This window comes from Cephus cinctus, unplaced genomic scaffold, assembly GCF_000341935.2.
Source record: "Cephus cinctus unplaced genomic scaffold, Ccin1 Ccin1_scaffold0020, whole genome shotgun sequence".
NCBI lineage: Eukaryota > Metazoa > Arthropoda > Insecta > Hymenoptera > Cephidae > Cephus > Cephus cinctus.
Window position 1 is genome coordinate 52,319 of NW_014332768.1, and position 19,432 is coordinate 71,750.

General features: G+C 38.5%; 1 protein-coding gene and 1 long non-coding RNA gene across 4 annotated transcripts; one reads left to right on the forward strand and one right to left on the reverse strand.

The window, feature by feature from the left end:
* The first annotated feature begins 1,142 nt into the window (after positions 1 to 1,142).
* On the forward strand, positions 1,143 to 18,578 carry LOC107265759 (FMRFamide receptor). 3 transcript variants are annotated; one of them, XR_001537294.2, is made up of 6 exons: positions 1,143 to 2,568; positions 11,852 to 13,050; positions 14,128 to 14,396; positions 14,503 to 14,689; positions 16,870 to 17,667; positions 17,758 to 18,578. XR_001537294.2 is itself a non-coding variant. In XM_015735531.2 (5 exons), the coding sequence occupies exons 2-5, from the start codon at positions 12,751 to 12,753 to the stop codon at positions 17,473 to 17,475; spliced, it is 1,362 nt and encodes a 453-aa protein (XP_015591017.1). In that variant the 5' UTR covers positions 1,143 to 2,568; positions 11,852 to 12,750; the 3' UTR covers positions 17,476 to 18,578. The 3 variants fall into 3 exon arrangements, 2 of the variants coding, with proteins under 2 accessions (XP_015591017.1, XP_015591026.1); XM_015735531.2 differs by having other exon boundaries at positions 16,870 to 18,578; XM_015735540.2 differs by having other exon boundaries at positions 1,143 to 1,497; positions 16,870 to 18,578.
* Positions 14,700 to 17,015, reverse strand: LOC112494154. Its single transcript, XR_003059333.1, has 3 exons — positions 16,866 to 17,015; positions 16,658 to 16,770; positions 14,700 to 16,581 (listed from the first exon to the last, which is right to left on the reverse strand). It is a non-coding gene; the product is annotated as an uncharacterized LOC112494154 (long non-coding RNA).
* Positions 18,579 to 19,432: the final 854 nt, after the last annotated feature.

Genomic DNA, 19,432 nt, shown 5'->3' on the forward strand with positions numbered 1-19,432 from the left:
GACGCACTCAAGGAAGAATTTTGGGAGAATTTTGAAAATTTGTTCCTTTTCGAATTTCACCGATTTATCAATTTTTTTTAAATTTCACTTTTTTAATACCCTTTATGGCTACGTCACGTCACCTACGCTACGTGTAATCGTCCCCCCACCGGCTGCCCACCCAGTTCACGCAGAAATGCGAATTCCCTGGAAATTTTTGCGGGGGATCCTTTTAAGGTATGCACAATTTAACGGGTGAGCACGCCTTTGCACTTAGGTCAGGTTTTTATGCGTGGCGTTTCAGAAAATTGTTATACTGTATCCTAATTGCGTGGAGAGCGTGTATTGAATGTGTCAGTCTGTATATGTACAATGTATATATATATATATATATACTATGATTCTTGTTAGATGGGATATTCGGTCGTTTTCTTACAATGCATATATTTTCATTCTGGCTTCAATAGAATTTCGTTCCTTTCAACAAGATTTGGAAAAAAAAAAGTTGATACTCCTTTATAAACAAGATCTAACTTCCGAAGGAGTATCATGTGATTTTAATCACCATTGAAATCTTTCTTGAGTGTTTTTTTTTGATACGTTAACTTATTTTTGAAAAAAAATCCTGGACGAGGTTTCTTTTCGGAATTCGTAGATTTAGCTAGGATCAATGTTCGGGTATTTTTATACTCGAAATACCACGCGGAAGGGACTTTCAAACAGAATAATATTTTCACCACTTGACTTGCTAAACTGAAAGAATGTGTAATTTCAAGTTTGAAAATTTAATTGAAATTACTTTTGCGAGCAGAGATAAATATTTTCGAGGGAAAAAAAAAAAAAAAACGTGTTTCGCGTGACTAGGGTATTTTTCAAAAACTTCATTTATACTTGTCAGCACGATGCGCGAGGCTTGTGAAACACGTTAAAAAAAAATGAAGATTCGTCTTTTAATTTATTGAAAACAATTTTTATGTCTTTTGCCTTTACACTGCTACGTGCAGATCCTGTAGGATTTTTTATTCGGCACAAGTGACGTTAGTGTCAAAAGGTTCTATGTCGTGTGGTGGATTTCGTGTCGAAACGTAGAATATACTAACGCGCAGGCGGCACTCATTGCCAAGGTCCGTCCTGACACTCCGACTCCTCTCTTGGCGAATCGCGGAGCTCAGTGCGTCTCGCGCGACGAGCGCTTCGAAATTGCGCGACGACCCGCGCGCGGGACATTTTCAAAATTGTTCGTATTAAAAAAAAAGGTTTTAAAAAACATGGAGAAAACGACGAGCGTGGAAAAGTTACATAAGTCAGCCGTGCAGTTGGCAAGAGTATTGGTGTGATCTTGCAAAACACAAAGATTAGTGAACATTTTTGGTGAAAAAAAAAAATAAAATAAAAAGTGGATGTTGAATTTAGAAAAAAAAAAAAATCATCGAGAATTAACCCGGCAGGAAAGAAAATACGAGAAGAAAGATAATCACGAAGGATTTTGTGAAAAAGTTTTTCAAATTTCCAATACAAGTGAGCGGTGAAAATTTGAGAAAAAAAATTAGGCTAATAAAATTTTGACTTTTTTTTTGTCTTTCTTGTACCACAATCGCTGACGATGTTCTTTTTCTTTCGGTTACGAGGCAAAAACCCATGGCTGGTTTTCATTTAATTTTACCGGACCCTTCTCCATATCCCAATCGAACGGCACGACTGAGCTTTAGGTCTCCTTGAAACTAAGAACAAGGAAGATATGGGACTTTGTGATTAGGGGGCTAGTTAATTCAATAAAATTCAACGGAAGAAGACAAAGCTGAAAATCAGCCTGAAGTCGTGTATTCTCCTAGACACAGTTTCAATGGGGAGCCGCCTTTAACCGAGTGACAAGTAACATTTCGTCATTGGATTTCCCCTTTGCCCCCTCAGGCATAAGGGACTTAGCCCAGACAGCCAGAAGATTATGTAAAAAAAGTTTTAAGCATGCGGGTGAACCTTTAGGTATTACCGTTTGTGTAATTGACGGATTAAGTACGTCCGTTTTTCGCGTTTTAATGAAATAAGAAAATCTTTTTTTAACCAAATAAAGAAAAACAAGACAATAAAAAATAAATAAATTTATTTATTTAAACAATCAATAAGTATCTGCTGTCAAGGTGTTCGGTTATAAAGTAACAAATAATAATTCGCCGTGAATCGACTCTCATTGCCGAGGTGATTTTGAAAAATCGCTTGTTACACAAAAAAACTCAAAATTCGTGTTAAACGGGGTTGGCCGAAGAACGAAAAATCTTATTCATGAGAATCGAGGGGATATCTTTTGGCACATAATATTACCGTGACGTGGTTTTACTGTTTTATTTATACTGAATCCAAAAGAGCTGCTGCCTGTCGTGTTTCTGGCTGGCTATACAGTTCGAGTAGCCGTCGCCGGTTTGCCGTCTGGCCGTTTCTGCCCTGCATCTACTTACTTGCTTTTACGCTGGATTAAAGGGACGTCTGACCAGACACAGGATGTCACCCCTGTAGCTGTTGATCCTAATAAATAAAATTCTCGGATTTTTGGAAACTCTTTGCCGTTTATTGGGATACGCGCGTCATACGCTCGTAAGTATCGAATTTAATGAAATTTTATTTACACGAGCGGAGTTCATTAGGGAGATTTTGCCCATTAGACGAAGTATTGCGAAGTTCATTTATTTTTCATTAATCGGGCAGGTACGGGTCATGTGGAATTTTTAAGATAATATAAAAATAGATATCGTATGTTTAACGTAGATGCTATTTACTTCAACTAAATTCAATACGTAATTGCGTATACACGTTTAATAGACAGTGTGTAAAGTAATTTTTAATTAAAAAATTTATTTACCATATCAAGTAGTTACGATTTTAGATTTTAATTCTTTATTTTAATTCGTATGGGATAAAGTGTAATTTTTCCCTATGCTGTTAATATTTTGAATTAAATACACCAATTTTTCACGAATCCCATCGGGTATATCTACGTACAAGAATACATTAGTTTCTATGATAATAAGATACACAATACCTGATACAATCTCGCGTGAAGAAAAATAACGAAAACCATTAAATCGTATATCGAATGTCATACCACACATGATTGCTATGGATTGTGTATGATAATCATTGAAAAAAAAAACCTCAAAGAGAACCGAAGCAAAAATTTGCACCCAGGTATTATTACATGCGAGTAAAATGGAAGCAAGAAATTTGCAAGACAAGAAAAAAAATGTAGACTAAAAATTTTGATTTGAAAAAAACCCAAAATTCCAGACAAAGTACATAAGTCGGGTGAATATCGAAAGTTTGAGAAATACAAAAAATTTTAATTCAACGTTACGTCACACATGTGTAATCGTACGTAAGACCTACATATTCCACCCCTACGATTCCCTGACACGTAACAGCCGCCCACAGTCAGTTGTTTTCAGTGCGAAATGACATCAGACTCGGACGAAAATTTCCTACGTTTTCGTGAAAATTTCGCACAGCCTTTTTGCATCCTACCTGACCCAACCTAACAAGAATTGCACGAGGATTAATCCGAAGGGAGAAAAGAATAAATCATAAGAGAAGAAAAAGAATTCGCATAGCGTCTGATTTATGTTCTCACTTTATAATCAAAATGGCGGCGGACTGGCCGGAAACGGGTAGAAAATTTTTCAAAAATATGCAAAATAAAACTCGAAAACTGACTGAAATTATTAAGATCAGTTAAATGGTCCAGCGGATTATTATCTGTCAACCGATCTCGACTACTCGGCCGTCATCACGGTTGAGAGATCAGTTAAATTAGTTTTAGTCAATTTCCACTTTTTCACAATAACCAAGCTCTCTGTGTCACCTGGGCGACATCAAATAACGTTTACGTAATTTGCCAATAAATTTCCCAAAAATTTACCAATTTACAGAAGAGCCGCCCAATGTAATTATTTCGAAGGAAAAATATGTTTTTTCTTTTTCTTTTTTTTCTCAACTATTTTAATCAACAGTATCTTCTTGTATCTCATCGAACGGACAAATTCAATAAAAGATATAAAGGATTCAATTCTCTTAAGAATCTCGAAGCCATGTCTTGTTGTCTCCTTCGAGATTGGAATCTTCGCTAAACAGCATCTCTTATCTCCCATTTCATTATCTTATACAAGATAAAGGGATTTACCGTCGCCATCCCTCCCTAGAATTTCATTCTATTCCCTTCAAGAGTTTTACGTCATTTTCTATTGTTTCCCCTATCCCTCTCTTTTTAATCATTATCCTCCTTTGCATTTTGCACAGTGGCCTTCTTCTGGCTGATGCATTAAAGCGTCTCCACTATCTGGCCTCAACGTCCTATGCATGTAAAGTGCGGTTTATCAGATATACATATAGTACGAACAAGAGAATAAGGGGTTTCTTTTACGTACTGAATATGTATATATATATATATCGTACATAAGATAGCTAGAGATTATATACCATCTGAATCTTAGTTATACCTATATACACTTAAAGTAACGCAACCCATTTATCTCCCAGGAGAGAATCCAGAAATCAGAAATGTAGTAAAGTAGATGAAAAAAGAAAGTATGAAAAAAAAAAAGTAATAAGATTTTGATAAAGAAAAGTGAACTTGCTAATTTTTCAATTTTACCTGAAAGTCGTATATCACCTTTTATAAGGGATATAAAACGATCCTTAGTTATTCCGGATTAAGAGGGGCCAACCTTAGGGATTTCTCTTTACCATTCAGTTAGCATCTGACTCGTCGTTGGTTGATAGACAAACAAGAAACGAAAACGTGACAGGAAGAAAATTAAACTCGCCAAAGTTACAATTCGACGTTACATTGGCAATCGTTACACGATTCGAAAGCTTTCGTCAGGGGATGAAATGAAGTATGCGCGACGGCGCGTGCGTAGGAGATTAGGTTAGAAATCCGAGTATTAGTGATCGAAGCTTTTGGGGAACGGACGAAATTTTTGGGGCAATATCAACCGAAAGTGAATTTGACGTTTTGGTGGTTTCGGGAAAAATTTAATGAATATGTGAGTTTGACTATGATGGGAATTCGAAATTTTATTGCGGAGCTTATTTTTTTACTGAAAATAGCATGAGTTATCTTATTTCGAGTCCCATTGTATTGCAATACCAGGCATTTAATTCTGTAGGATTTATCTTGAACGAAAGTCCAATTTTTCTTTTTTCTTTCCTTTTTTTTTTCTATAAACGCTGGATACACGATAAATCCCTGTAAGCTTCGAAGCTGCTTAGGAGCTTTTTACCTTGCCCCTTTGCCTCAGACGCGTAACGTGTTTTCCTTTCAAAAAGTTTGACAAAAACGCGAACGGACGGATAAAGCCTCGATTATTTTATTTCGCGAATCGATATTGTCGCGATACAAATTTTTGAAACAATTTTATCCGCAATCCGTTGCGTAAAAATATTTTCTTTTTATTTCGCAAAAACTTCGTGCTTTACGTGATTTTTATGAACGGTGGATATAAAAGAGCAGTGTCTTGTATAAAAAAAAAATGTTTGTGCTCCAATTACCGCGCTTTAACATAGGCAAACGAAGAGCCACCTAAATCATGTAAATTTTGGAGAAAGACGTAGGAAACCTTTTAAAAACAAAAATTTCGCTCACTCTTGCAGTATTGTCGAATTCGCGAAAAAAAAGTGAAATAACGAAAATAAAAAAAAAAAATGCGGTTGCACACGAGGAAATGACGGATGGAGAAGGGGCAGGGGGAATGCTGAACGTCGTATAAACGTCACTCGATATTTTTGTATGCAACCTTTTTTTTTCTTTTTTAAGGAAAAGTCACAATAACCTATATAATATTTTCCGAGAAAAAAATTTGTCCATTCCTCCACAAGGCGATAATATTTTATTATCCAAGAAAAGTTGAGGAAAGAAGTTCAAAATCCCTCACGCCGTTCCTTATGCCCGATACAAGGATAATAAAACTGCATACCAAATATCCGACATGGAGAATATAAATATATATATATATATATATATATACAGGGTGTCCCAGAACTACTTTTGGACCGGAAAGTGGGCGATGGCTGGAGGTGCCCTGAGTACCCTCCCGCAAACCGTTTGCCAAAATTCGCTATAGTTTTTAAATGAGAAGCATTTAAGTGCGACCAATCAGAATGAAGGATTTCCGCGGATTCATTCGCGGATGCCAAAGATCGCTGCTTTGCAATAGCTTCCCACAAATTCCGCGCTTAGCAATTGTTTCATAGCCCGAGCGAGCGTCATAGGTTTCGTTGACAAACTCCCAATATGGGCATGGGCGTGACTTAGGCTGGCGCAGCAGCTACACGTGCAACGCGCGATCGGCAATTGTTTCGGGATATGCATTCAGCCAGACAAAAACCGGTACACGGTGTCCAAAACGTCATGCACTGAAAATACCGATTCTTGGGACGAAAAAAAGGGATACGTGTCTTTGCGTTTCGCTCCTAATCTATTTTCCTATTTACGTATTTTTTACAGTCTCCAGAATCGATGAGTACTCTATAACTTTGAAATCAGCAATCGCGATGTCTTGGAAATTCGATACGATAAGACGAAAAAATAATACTTCTATGCTTAGTTTTCAATTCATTTTAAATTTAATCCATCAGTCCCACCACCCACCCTCCCGACTCCCTCTTACTTTAATAATCTGTTTTCCTCCGGACTGCTATAAATTTCAGTGCATGACGTTTTGGACACCGTGTACCGGTTTTTGTCGGGCTGAATGCATATCGCGAAACAATTGCCGATCGCGCGTTGCACGTGTAGCTGCTGCGCCAGCCTAAGTCACGCCCATGCCCATATTGGGAGTTTGTCAACGAAACCTATGACGCTCGCTCGGGCTATGAAACAATTGCTAAGCGCGGAATTTGTGGGAAGCTATTGCAAAGCAGCGATCTTTGGCATCCGCGAATGAATCCGCGGAAATCCTTCATTCTGATTGGTCGCACTTAAATGCTTCTCATTTAAAAACTATAGCGAATTTTGGCAAACGGTTTGCGGGAGGGTACTCAGGGCACCTCCAGCCATCGCCCACTTTCCGGTCCAAAAGTAGTTCTGGGACACCCTGTATATATATATATATATATATATATATATATATAAAAGAAAAATTTAAAAAACCTCCCTTTTACTGTATTCAATGCCTGTTGAAACGCTCCCTACATACATATATATCCAGGCTCTGGCAAATGGTCAGCTGTTCCTTTCGTCATCGAGTTTGCTCTAAGAATATGTCTATAGTGTCTGGCTGACTAGTAACTGTACGTATCTACTCCTAGAGACTACTATAGTCATCCCGTCTAATTATACTCGCAACACTCTCCGCAGTCAGCACTATACAATACAGTACTATATATACTGGACTATATATATTATATCCAAGAAGGAAACGCCTAATAAAATTCGAATCACTCAGAGCAGATCTAATCAAGGGAGCGTTCAAAAATAATAACCGGTATTCAAAAAGAAAAAAGAAAAAAAAAAATTCTCAAATCTTTCCCAAGTCCCGAAAATTCGAATCTCTCGACTAGCGATAAAGTAAAGATACCGCAAGTATTTAAAAGCTGCCGTCTCATTCGTAAGAGCCTAAACAGTTTACAAAACTTTAAAGAATATTTAGACGAAGCTTTCCGCAAAGTGATGGGTAATATTATGATTATATCTAATCACTTTGGTACAGCTTACTATAGTTATGATCATATATAGTTACAGCGTCATTGAGGCCTAGTGGTAGATTTCATTTACGTTGAAAGATAGGTATACATATATATATATATATATGTATTTTCTTTGACTCTCCGTTATTCGCAATTTCGAAAATTTCCAAGAGCTCCTTGCACGGGCCATTTGCATATACATATGGAGGAAGAAATTAAGTAAAGAGGAAAATGTGTTTAGGTGAGAAAGGCTAGGAATATCGTAAACGTTGCCAAGCGGTCGGCCGTTCAAGTTCATCCTATCGCCGACATCTTTTTGATGAGCCACCAGGGTCTATTTCCAAAATGGGTCGTGCGTAAGGTCTACCTTAGAATGATCTCGGTGCGAGGGACTTATTCTTCGGAGGTAGAGAGAGAGAGAGAGAGAGAGAGAGAGAGAGAGAGAGAGAGAGAGAGACGGAACGGGAGAGAGGAAAGAGTGAGAAAATAATAGAGAAAATGGGATAAGCGGCGACTGAGACAAGCTCGAAATAATCTTCGTATCATTTCGCTATTTTGGCACATCTTTCTATATCGGGTATATATATATATATATATATATATATATTATATTTAAATCTGTAATTCTCGTTAACAAGACACCACGACTTATCTAACCGAAACTACTTATAGCTTGAATATTTTATACTTAAGTATATATATGTATAGTTGTGTACATTGAATTTTGCAAAATATATTTAATTAATGGTAAAAATTTTTTAAAAATTGGGATTTCGTAAATGGTGACTCGTTGGCCCTTATCAAATAGTTTTCGCGAAATTATTTGGAAATTCGAGTGAAACGACGCGTGTCGATTTTATATGAAGATGCAGGAAGAATCGTTCGTAAAAAAATTTCCGTGGTGGACTTCAGTATACGTTTATATTATTCTTAGTCTTTCGACCTATTGGGAAATTCCGTGAGACTTTAACGAGTTTGTTTCGTTAGAGCGTTAATTAGGTTATTAGGCACCTCGACGCCGGGCGTCGTCTTAGCGCTTCTTTCGTTAAGACCACGTGACTCTGTATCTTCTACGGCAATTACGTTAATACGTTGTATACGCGAGTTCCTTGAAATTTTCAGAGAAGTACTGGAAACTATTTCATTCAATGAATACCGTCGACGCCAGTCGTCGCGACGCCGCAGCTATAAGTCACTTAACGTCAAGACCCGACTACTGGTTTTATATGCTTCTATTTTGTCGTTTAAATGGAAACAGCTTACGACGTGTCTATAGAACGTGGAATTTCTATGGTCTATGACGTCACACTAAAAAATTTATAACATAGTGTACACATATATATTATGTGACGTATTTTTTTAACTCGACGCCGATGACAAAAATCCAAGAGCTAACTTACGTCATCTTCGGCCGTCCGCCCTTCGTCCATGCATCCGGCACGTCAGGCCGACGGCAGCCAATTATTTTTTCACCGGGAACTGACGAGTCGATATGATTCTCGATTTTTTGGGGACGCGTAAAATCGAGAAACCTAATCGTAGGTGCTGATCTTTTGGATCGCGGAAAATCAGCATACGCGAACTGGACCGGACGGTTACGGAAACGCACGGCCGCTCAGGCTGCTGGGTTAAGCTAGAGGGGGTTATTCCATAGCAGACCGAGTCGTGGCTATAAAATAAAAATCCCTCCGCCAATTAATAAATTCGGAGTACTCACCGCTTGGTGAGCTGATCCGCGAAGGTCGAGAGCACAACACTGCACTTCCGGAAAGCACGCAGAAAATCATTAGGATTTTCTGGATACTGTGAGAAATACACGAGCGAAAATTTTTTGTATCGTACAGTAAACAGGGCTAGAAGAACTGTCACCAAACAGCCCGGTAGCGCGAGGCACCCCGATCGGTGTCCCAAGACAGACTGCTTTAAAGCCGTCAATCGACAATAATCAAATTCGGGAAACGAATCGTTCTGATTGGTCGAGATCCTTATAGCTGGTAATCCTTAGCGAATCGGTACGTGATTCTTGGAGATCCTGCACGGCAGCTTCCCCAGGGCATCGGGCAATAGCTGGGCACCACGTCCTCAACTCGGGTCAGGGTGTTCCTCACCTGGCCTTGACAGTACCAAAACTGTACTTCCGCCCGCTCTACAGCCCTTTGCCTCTCTTCAGCGGGGCGCCGGTATTTCAGCCGGTCCGTGGAGACGTCTCCGTCGGGTCCTCTACTCTGCTGGGCAACTCGGTACCTCGAGACTATCTCTCCACGGCAGCTTCCTCAGGCCATAGGGCAATAGCTGGGCACCATGTCCTCAACTCGGGTCAGGGTAATCCTCACCTGGCCTTGACAGTACCAAAACTGTACTTCCGCCCGCTCTACAGCCCTTTGCCTCTCTTCAGCGGGGCGCCGGTATTTCAGCCGGTCCGTGGAGACGTCTCCGTCGGGTCCTCTACTCTGCTGGGCAACTCGGTACCTCGAGACTATCTCTCCACGGCAGCTTCCTCAGGCCATAGGGCAATAGCTGGGCACCATGTCCTCAACTCGGGTCAGGGTAATCCTCACCTGGCCTTGACAGTACCAAAACTGTACTTCCGCCCGCTCTACAGCCCTTTGCCTCTCTTCAGCGGGGCGCCGGTATTTCAGCCGGTCCGTGGAGACGTCTCCGTCGGGTCCTCTACTCTGCCGGGTAACTCGGTACCTCGAGACGATTTCTCCACAGGAGATTCCAGCATCTCGATCTCGACTCAACAATACCAAATAATTCCGAGAGCATCGGCGTAACTGTACGGATCAACCCGGGAACGTAGCTTTCGATCAGAGTATTGACTCGAAGGGAGGCAGAAAGCAAAAAAGTTGCCCGATAACTATGAACTCGCCTTGTGACCTTGAATCGAAAAATCAGCTCATAGGAAAAATCAGGATAACGATTGAGAATTATTTATTTCATCACGCGACTGATCTACGTATACCGACTATACGTTACCCTAATAAAATTCCCTATGGAATATCCCTAGATACATTTATTGCATACGTGCACGTGTGCATAAGATTTCGCATATTTTCCAATAACGAAAATTGCAACAGCAGCCGCTGTCGGTCGTAGTACGAATAAAATCAGGAGTCACGGGTATTCTGTATAAAAGATAAAAAAAAATGTGTACAAGCAACGGATATACTCGCGTCATTAAAAAAATTTGCAACTTTCCCAGCGCTACGCTTAAAGTCACTCAACTTTGACGTAAATATTCGCAAAATTGCGAAACGACCGTACAAATACGTTTTCGCGTAACAGAATATTAACGATCCAGCATTCCTTCAAAGTTGCCATAATCAAAGTCAAATAATTTTTCAAAAAAATGTAAACATGAAAAATTTCCCAATTTTCGCAAACCTCGCAACCGATTTAATTATCTTTTTTTTTTGTTTTAACGAACGTCAGGAACATCGTGCGCAGCTTAATGACGTCACTGTAGGGGGTTCGTTATCACCCTTACAACCCTAAGGGCTGATATAATGTGGTTTGGCATAATCGTTAACCTTGAAAGCTGCCAGCTAGCTTTGAAGATGCTCAAGGGATGAACGTGTTGCGTAAGACATGATAGCAGCTTCTTAAAGCGGCTTTAACGTGTCAGCAAAGTCAAACCGCTGTCAGGAGCAGCACTTCTTGAGATCAATTAGATATGGGAAGGCAGGATGGGTGGGTTGTATTTAATATACATATAGGGGTTAAATGACAGTAGCCGATGATGCATCAAACGAGGACTAGACTACGAGGGCTGGTAGAGTGTTTGTTCGACCGTACGCATTGTTACGTGTTACATTGACATATATGAAATACACGTGTATATACATATGTACGGGTGAAATATATATGATATATATGGGGAGAATCGTTCCCTGATAAATTGATTGACCACAACGTTCAGCTAATTGAATGTCCACGAATAAGGGATTTCACGTCTGGATAAGTTTTGTTTTCCTTTTTTCTTCGACATTTTCCTTTTATTACCTCGCAATATCTATTTCTGCCTGACAGGAATCTTGAAAGTTTGTCAAGCCTCCCAAAGACGGAAGAGGCTGTCCCTCTCTTTGTGATTAGAGGGTGGGTGGGAGAAAGGTCCTATACGGTGTCCCTCTTAATTTTTCTGACGTTGTTTTTTATCCTGTTATCTTGCCAATAAATCTTATCATATTTCGTGCAGGCATCCTCCTGGCGTCGGTGAGAGACATCATGAAGAGGCTGGGGTCCAGGAGCTCGATCTTGGATTTTATCTCTCAGCGACATCTCGTTAAGGAGTACACTACTTTATCGTGTAGATTCACTGGCACCAGGTGAACTTTGAACTCCGGGAGATGAGAACGTGGCTGCAATCCGCGTGTTACGTGGAATCGAGATAATAAGGTGAATTGTGGGAATCGAAGATTATGGCGCTCTGGACCACTCCGATAATGTCCCATAAATTGAAAAGGTAGTGAACAGTTCTTAAGAGTGCGATTTGGATTACCTGAGAAAAAAGATAGATACAAAAAGGTATTTATTTAAATGGAAAAATGAAGTCGTACCTGGTGGATTTGATAAATAAAATCCAAAAAGTCTGTATGGGTATAGAAAATTTGAAAAATTCGAAAACCTGAAAAATACATCCGAGGAATTTTCACTCGGACATCCCCCAAAACCGGAGCTTGAATATTTCACAATTCTACACCCTCTGGCCCTTACAGGCAACCCTTAATATTCTGTGCAATTATAACCGTCGCTAATATTACATTTAAAGCTCGCATAATTTGGATGATGTTCAATGAAGGAATTTAAAAAAAAATTTTTTTTAATCCTGCAAAATTAATAACCGTAAATGATAATCGCGTTCTAACCTCTCCCAGTGTCGTATTCTTAGTGTAAAACGAAGTGTACTGGTTTCGGTGAGATGAGAAAAACGCGTGGAAATTTCATCCCTTTTGGATGTAAAGTGTAATAATAATAATAATAATACGTAATTCATTCCGCGATTTTGAGCCAGCAATATATGCAAAAGTGACGTGAATTAATCGATTGAGTTTTAAGACGAAAGATTAATTAATAAGATCTACGTAGCTCAAGAAGATGGAAGCGAATGAAGCAATTAGCAATCTGACCGATTATCTTGCTGATAACGTGACTGATAAATTAATCGGTAACATTACCGACAATGGTACCGTGATCTACGAGTGCAAAAGTCCCTTGGAAAAGAGCGCCCTCTTTGAATTCATCGTGAACGGCATCCTGCTCAATCTGATTGGCCTGTTTGGACTCTTTGGTAATTTCATCTCGATGATCATCTTATCACGGCCACAGATGAAATCATCAATAAATTACCTATTGATCGGTTTGGCGAGATGCGATACGATCCTTATCATAACTTCGGTAAGTTATTTTATTTCCTGCTCTGTTTAATAGCTCTGTGAATTTATTTGCCACGATAAATTTTTAAGGGACGACTCAATTAAAGTTTATAAAATATAATGGTAGTCGCAAACCTTGAATTTTAATGTAATATTAATTAGGGTGGCTTCAGCATAAAATTAGTATTGTTTCATAATATTCATAAGCTCAAGTAATTTCCAGTGCCATTATTTTTAATGGGTCATGTTAAGCAGATGACGTCTTCAGAACGTCGTCTAATACAAAATCAGCGTCCAGGCGTCCGCTAGGACGTCCTAGACAGATTGCAATTAGACTTAAAAAATTAGATCAGATAATTATAATAATTTTTGTGAGAAAAAAAATGATGCACCCTGATAGATTAAATGCGTGTAATAAGAAAAATTAATCTAGACGAATGCGATGTTAAGCAGATGACTTCTTCAGGACGTCGTCTAATACAAAATCAGCGTCCAGGCGTCCGCTAGGACGTCCTAGACAGATTGCAATTAGACTTAAAAAATTAGATCAGATAATTATAATAATTTTTTTGAGAAAAAAAATGATGCTGATAGATTAAATGCGTGTAATAAGAAAAATTAATCTAGATGAATGCGATGAACTTATCAAATTTATCAAAATTTTCTATCTCGTCACGTTGATTCGCGTCGCGACGCCGATTAATTTCGGATCAGGAAGATCATCCCAGACGTATAGAAGAGAGCATGAATGATGTTAAGCACTTTGGTAGAAAAAAAAGAGGAAGCAGAGACGAAATGAATTCGCAGAGTGAAAAATTCTCAGGTTCACGCTTCATGCTCCCGTAGTCCATCTTCGTAGCAATTTCGTGTCTCGGCTCGATGAACATAAACCCAGCTATCTTTGAGAGTTCTCTTTTGATGTTATTCTTTGAAAATGTCAGAAGAAAAATATTCGTAAGAAGAAAGGCGTATGATAAATAAAAGAATTACGATGTAAGCTTGATTCCTTAGAAATGTAAAGTAAAGAAATTTTTCTATACAGCTGTATGATATTTAATTAAAAAATTTAATTTTAATCCTAATTAATTATCCATTACAGATTCTTTGCTTCGGTCTACCAGCCATTTACTACTACACTGGATTTTTCTTCACCTACAAATTCGTGGTGTATCCAAAAATAGTAAAATTCCTCTACCCGCTCTTAGCGATGACGCAAATGGTCACTGTCTATTTGACAGTGACAGTGACCATGGAAAGATACGTGGCAGTCTGTCATCCATTAAGGGCCCGTTCACTCTGCACCTACGGTCGAGCACGGTTGGCAGTCCTCTGCATAATACTCTTCGCATTTGTATATAATCTCCAAAAGTAAGCTGAACCATCAGTTACATAATTCTAAACGCTCGTTAACAGCCAACACAAACATGGCGAACGTCACAGTACACATAGCCAAGATTCTTACCTGCCATTCTAGATTTTGGGAAGTGGACTTCGAAACGGAAGTACATTGGAAATATAACGTAACCATCTACTGCATCGTACCTACACAACTAAGATCCAATTTGGTTTACCTGTCCGTAGTAAATTGGATGTACTTCGTGTTCTACTACGAGCTGCCATTTGCGTTCTTGGTTATATTTAACCACGCGATATACCAGCAGGTGAGAAACATTCCTATAATTACAGTTGATAAATACAATTTTTTTAAATCCAAAAAGAAAAACCACTTGTAATACAATTTTCATTTTCTTTTTGTAACTTTGATTAGTTTTCTTTTTCCATCCTCCCCATATCAGGTGACTCATTTACATTGATTCCCATAAGTTTGTGGCCCCTGATAAAACATCCCGAGGTCACGTTACGTCACAGTAACAATGCATGCACTCAATTACTTTTTTTTCTTCATATTTTTCTCCTCTTCCTCTCCCTTCACCCCTCTGGCCTCAATTATCAAGTCAAGTAACGCTTGGTTTATTCTATGAAAAATAAATAAGGAAATCTCTTCTGCCTCCTCGTCTCAAACCCAGCGTATGACCCACATACGAAAGTGAAAAAGGCAAATGGAATACTTTGCTCAGACAGTCTCGATGCGAGCATTATGGTCCAAGTAGCTAACCTAACCTCAGCTTACAATAGACTTGTTATTTTTACAGAGTAGCATAAATGTTTATCGAAATACTAAACAAGAATTTTCATACCAGGTACAAAAAACTGCATATTAAAAACGAACTTTCTCCCCAAAATTAATATGCATTTTTATTCCTACACTTTCTCCTGCCATTTCTATCTACACCGGCACCACATATCAGAAGATGGAAAACACTTATATCCGATAACTGTTCAATATAACTGCGTCTCCCTTTACCAATATCTTATCTTTATCGTGAACCCTTTCGTCAGACAGAAATTTCACCCTTCACTATCTTACGGCGTTCCTATCTATTGCTTTTTCAAAAGAATAATGACTTAAATATGCGTCACTTGTTTATACCCACAATGAATACATATACACATATATCTACACAAAAACAATATAAAAATACAAGAGTGTACATATAGTATCTACTTAATTCGTACGTATAATATTTCGCATATGTATTCACAGTATATATAAAGTAATATAGATATCCACATAAAGCACAGTAACAGAAAGAGTGTAGCAGCTGGGACGTACAATTTCTTTTCGTTTATCCAAGCAGACCAGTTTCCCTTCTGCCATTTACATCTGATAAATTGCACGTGCTCGATTGCAATTTCAGTTTCTCAAAGTGGACATTTGGCAACGCGGTAAATCTCGGTGATAAGAGACGCAATGGAAAAGTAAGCAAAGCGGAAAGAGGTTAGAAAAGTAAGAGAGATAGATAGAGAGAGAGAGAGAGAGAGAGAGAGAGAGAGAGAGAGAGAGCATGTAAAAAGATTCGAAGTATGTAAAAAGTAGAAATCGGTGAGTACGTAGTAGAAAAGTGGTATACGGACGGTAAATTAATGCCGACGCCGGGCGTCGGTGGGCGTCCATAAAATTTTAAGTACGAGAAAAAGCCCAATGCTAATCGCACAAGGGAACGTGCTTTCATTGCCTCGTAAAACGGTGAAGTCGTGGATTGAGAAAAAGAGAAAAAAGAAAAGAAGAAAGGAGAAAATGACATCTACCATATACGCATTACACCCCGTGTGGGAGTAACGGTTATATATATGTATAATATTACTCTTTGCTCTTTTGCTTTCTTCTCTTCACGTTGCTTACTCATTCAGTTCTCTTGTTCTCAGTGTGTCGTCTGTTCTCCTCTCTCTCTCTCTCTCTCTCTCTCTCTCGCGCATTTTTCTTCTCTTTTTCTTTTTCACCTCTCGCACAAACCTATTTCCACTCATCTGCCGCGAAGGCGTCCCAACGCACTAAAATAATACCGAGCTCCGACAGGAGAACCACGTCGACCAATTCACAGGAGAGCAATCGCTATTTTTTACGCAGCCAACAGATCAAGGAAGCCATTCAATTTCCCGCGTTGTCTCGTTGTACCAGAACGTACATCTTGTTGCCGAATGCAGTGTGTACCTGCCAAAGAAGAACAAAGAGTCAGATAATGGCAGGAAGAATAAATAAGAATATTCAAATACCTTTGCCAACTTACATTTTCATTTCAACACGTGTTCCCAACACCAGATTCCAAGTCTGTTCAAGAGTCCCATTCGAGGCTGTGTGAGGTTACCGATCATCCTTAGAGAACGAAGAATTCAGTAGCGACTGAAAAAAAAAAAAAAATAGAAAAATTTGTATCTGTCGATTCTTATTTTTGTGTGATAAAAATAATTTAAAAAAATTTTTTTTTTTTTCTGTACTCAGGTCAGAAAAGCCAATCGGGATCTACAGCATCTGTCGCGACATCAGCGACGTGAAATTGGCTTGGCGGTCATGTTGCTCTGCGTCGTGATAGTATTTATAATTTGCAACATCTTGCCCCTCGCTACCAACATCTATGAGAATTTTCGTGGGCAGCCACCCAACTGGATGGTCCAGCTGGGAAATTTAATGGTGACCATAAACAGCAGCGTCAACTTCATAATCTACGTGATATTTGGACGTAAATTCAAAAGGATCTTCCTGCGCTTGTTCTGCGGCAACAGATTCTTCGGTCCCGGCAGAGACAGTCCTGAATTTCAGACGAACGACGAATCCGTTACCACGAATACAACCAACATAGAGTTACGTAATTCCATAAGGAGGTCCCATCTTCAGAGATCCAATACGACCATCAGCAGGAACAATAACGTCCTCCTCAATGGGAACAGTCGACAGAGTGTCAAAGGGATAGGAAGATCAGCCAGTCCAGGTCCTTGCGTCTATTACCCAGCAAGAAGTCCAGTTCGGAGTCCTAGTCAATTGTCTAGGACCTCGAGCGCCCAAAATGGATGGACCAAGAGTGACATGGCGGATACGCCCCTGCAATAAGGGTCTCGGTGAACAGGAGTATCTCCGACTTGATAAATGACTGTATATGATGATTTCCTGGAAACTCATGATTATCCTGTCGGGGATTCCTAGTTTTGCCGTGAGCATTCGAGGAATTTCAGAATGAGGAGAAATTCCTTGGCAGATCTTGTCACGCGAGACCAAATTGGTCCAAATGTGTATTTTTGGGACGTGAGTGTTATTATTATTTTTTTTTCTTTTTTTTTTCTCTCTCTTTTTCAATTCCCAGGAAAATTATTACCGATGATCATCCAATTTTAGCTTCCGGTAGCTGTCTGGCATTTGTTGGATCAGCTGGAACTTCGAGGTTTAATTCGAATTCGTTCGGGGGATATGGTATTTCGAAAAGTTCTTCGATATGAACTTTCCTTGCTTCTCTTTTTCTTCTTTCACTTTTATATTTAACTTTCCTTATTCTTTAGTCTCTTCACTTCGCGTATCTCGTCGTTTACAACGCCTGTACCTTCTTATCCATGTAAAATTATATTATATACGAATTGTACATAAATCACAGTCGATCGCGTTTCGCGACTCTTATGCCTACCGGAAATCGAAATTTTTGACTACTTCCTTTAACCAACCGGAAGTTTGTACTGTTGGTGGATAATTTATCGTTGATTGAAATCTTACGAGAGCCAATTTCGATTAATCTGATGAGATTTAAAATACGATGCAAAGAACAGTATTATTATGGGTACGTTTAATAAAAGGATAAAGATACGTCTCAAAACTTTGCAGCTATAGGAAAATGTGTCGTTAACGCAGTGTTTAATGTAAATGTAAGGAAAAAGAAAAGATTAAAAGATTTGTCTTTTTCTTTTATTTTCTTATTTACGCTGTCCTGCATTGAAAATGTTCTATTTATCGGTTATAAATATATATATTTATTTATATATATATATATATATATATATACACATATATATTCTATGAGAAAGATAATTATCATCAGTTTCAACCGATGCAATGACTATATGAGATGCCAAAAATAAAATGAAAATCGCCGTATGATATTTAAAAAAAAAAAACCTGTTGATCCTTTGAATATTTTATGACAAAGAGTAAAGAGTATTTTCTTGAGAGTATATAAGTAAAGAGAAGGAGAAATATTAGCGTGCTTAGTGTACACGTAAGAATATAAATACGCGTAAGGTATATAGTTATAGCGTGACGACGCGAGTGTCAGGATTCAGGGGACTTATTTCTACTGAGAATCTATTGAGGGATGGCACCTGAAAAATGATTTAATGTCAGGTTACGACTATGAACCTTGTGAAAATAAAAAAGATATATACATATATATATAAATGAATATATATATATATATATATACATGTATATTTTTATGTGACATTAAATAGTCCGAGGATCATTTCGCGGGGATGTAACAAATTATAAATTGTATGCTGCGAATGAGACGCATAGGGGAATATTGTAAAGTATTTTTTAACTCGACTAAAAGATCGTTCTACCTTACCGACGGAGATGGTAAAGAAAAAGAAAAAGAATCCTTAGCTAGGTTTATTGAAAAAAACAGTGGTTAACGAAAATAGTGGTTAAGAATAAAAATCAAATTCTCTCCGCCCACCCTTCGTTGCCAAAATTTCTCGAGAGAGAGAGAGAAATAATAATGCAAAAAAACTGACGAATCTTCGCACTAAACCAGTTTTCGCAATTTTTGCAAAAATACAAAAAAGATACTCTCTCGCGTACTGTATCTGCGCCTAAATCTAGCGATAAGACTAACGAAATAAGTTTAGAGGGAAAAAATAAACGCTATCGCGTATGTACGAAGACTCGCGAAACCAAAAATTGCACAATATTCGCAAAAGCGTCTAAAACGCGTATATATATAAATATATATATATTAATCTAGTCACGGGAATTTCTATCACGCCGTAATAATAATCCTAGTCTCTAAGTCTTAAGATATTAA

Coding starts and splice junctions, on each gene's coding strand:
- LOC107265759 (XM_015735531.2), top strand. CDS start 12,751: ATGGAAGCGAATGAAGCAATTAGCAATCTGACCGATTATCTTGCTGAT. Junction 13,051..14,127: donor CGATCCTTATCATAACTTCG/GTAAGTTATTTT, acceptor TATCCATTACAG/ATTCTTTGCTTCGGTCTACC. Junction 14,397..14,502: donor TTTGTATATAATCTCCAAAA/GTAAGCTGAACC, acceptor CTGCCATTCTAG/ATTTTGGGAAGTGGACTTCG.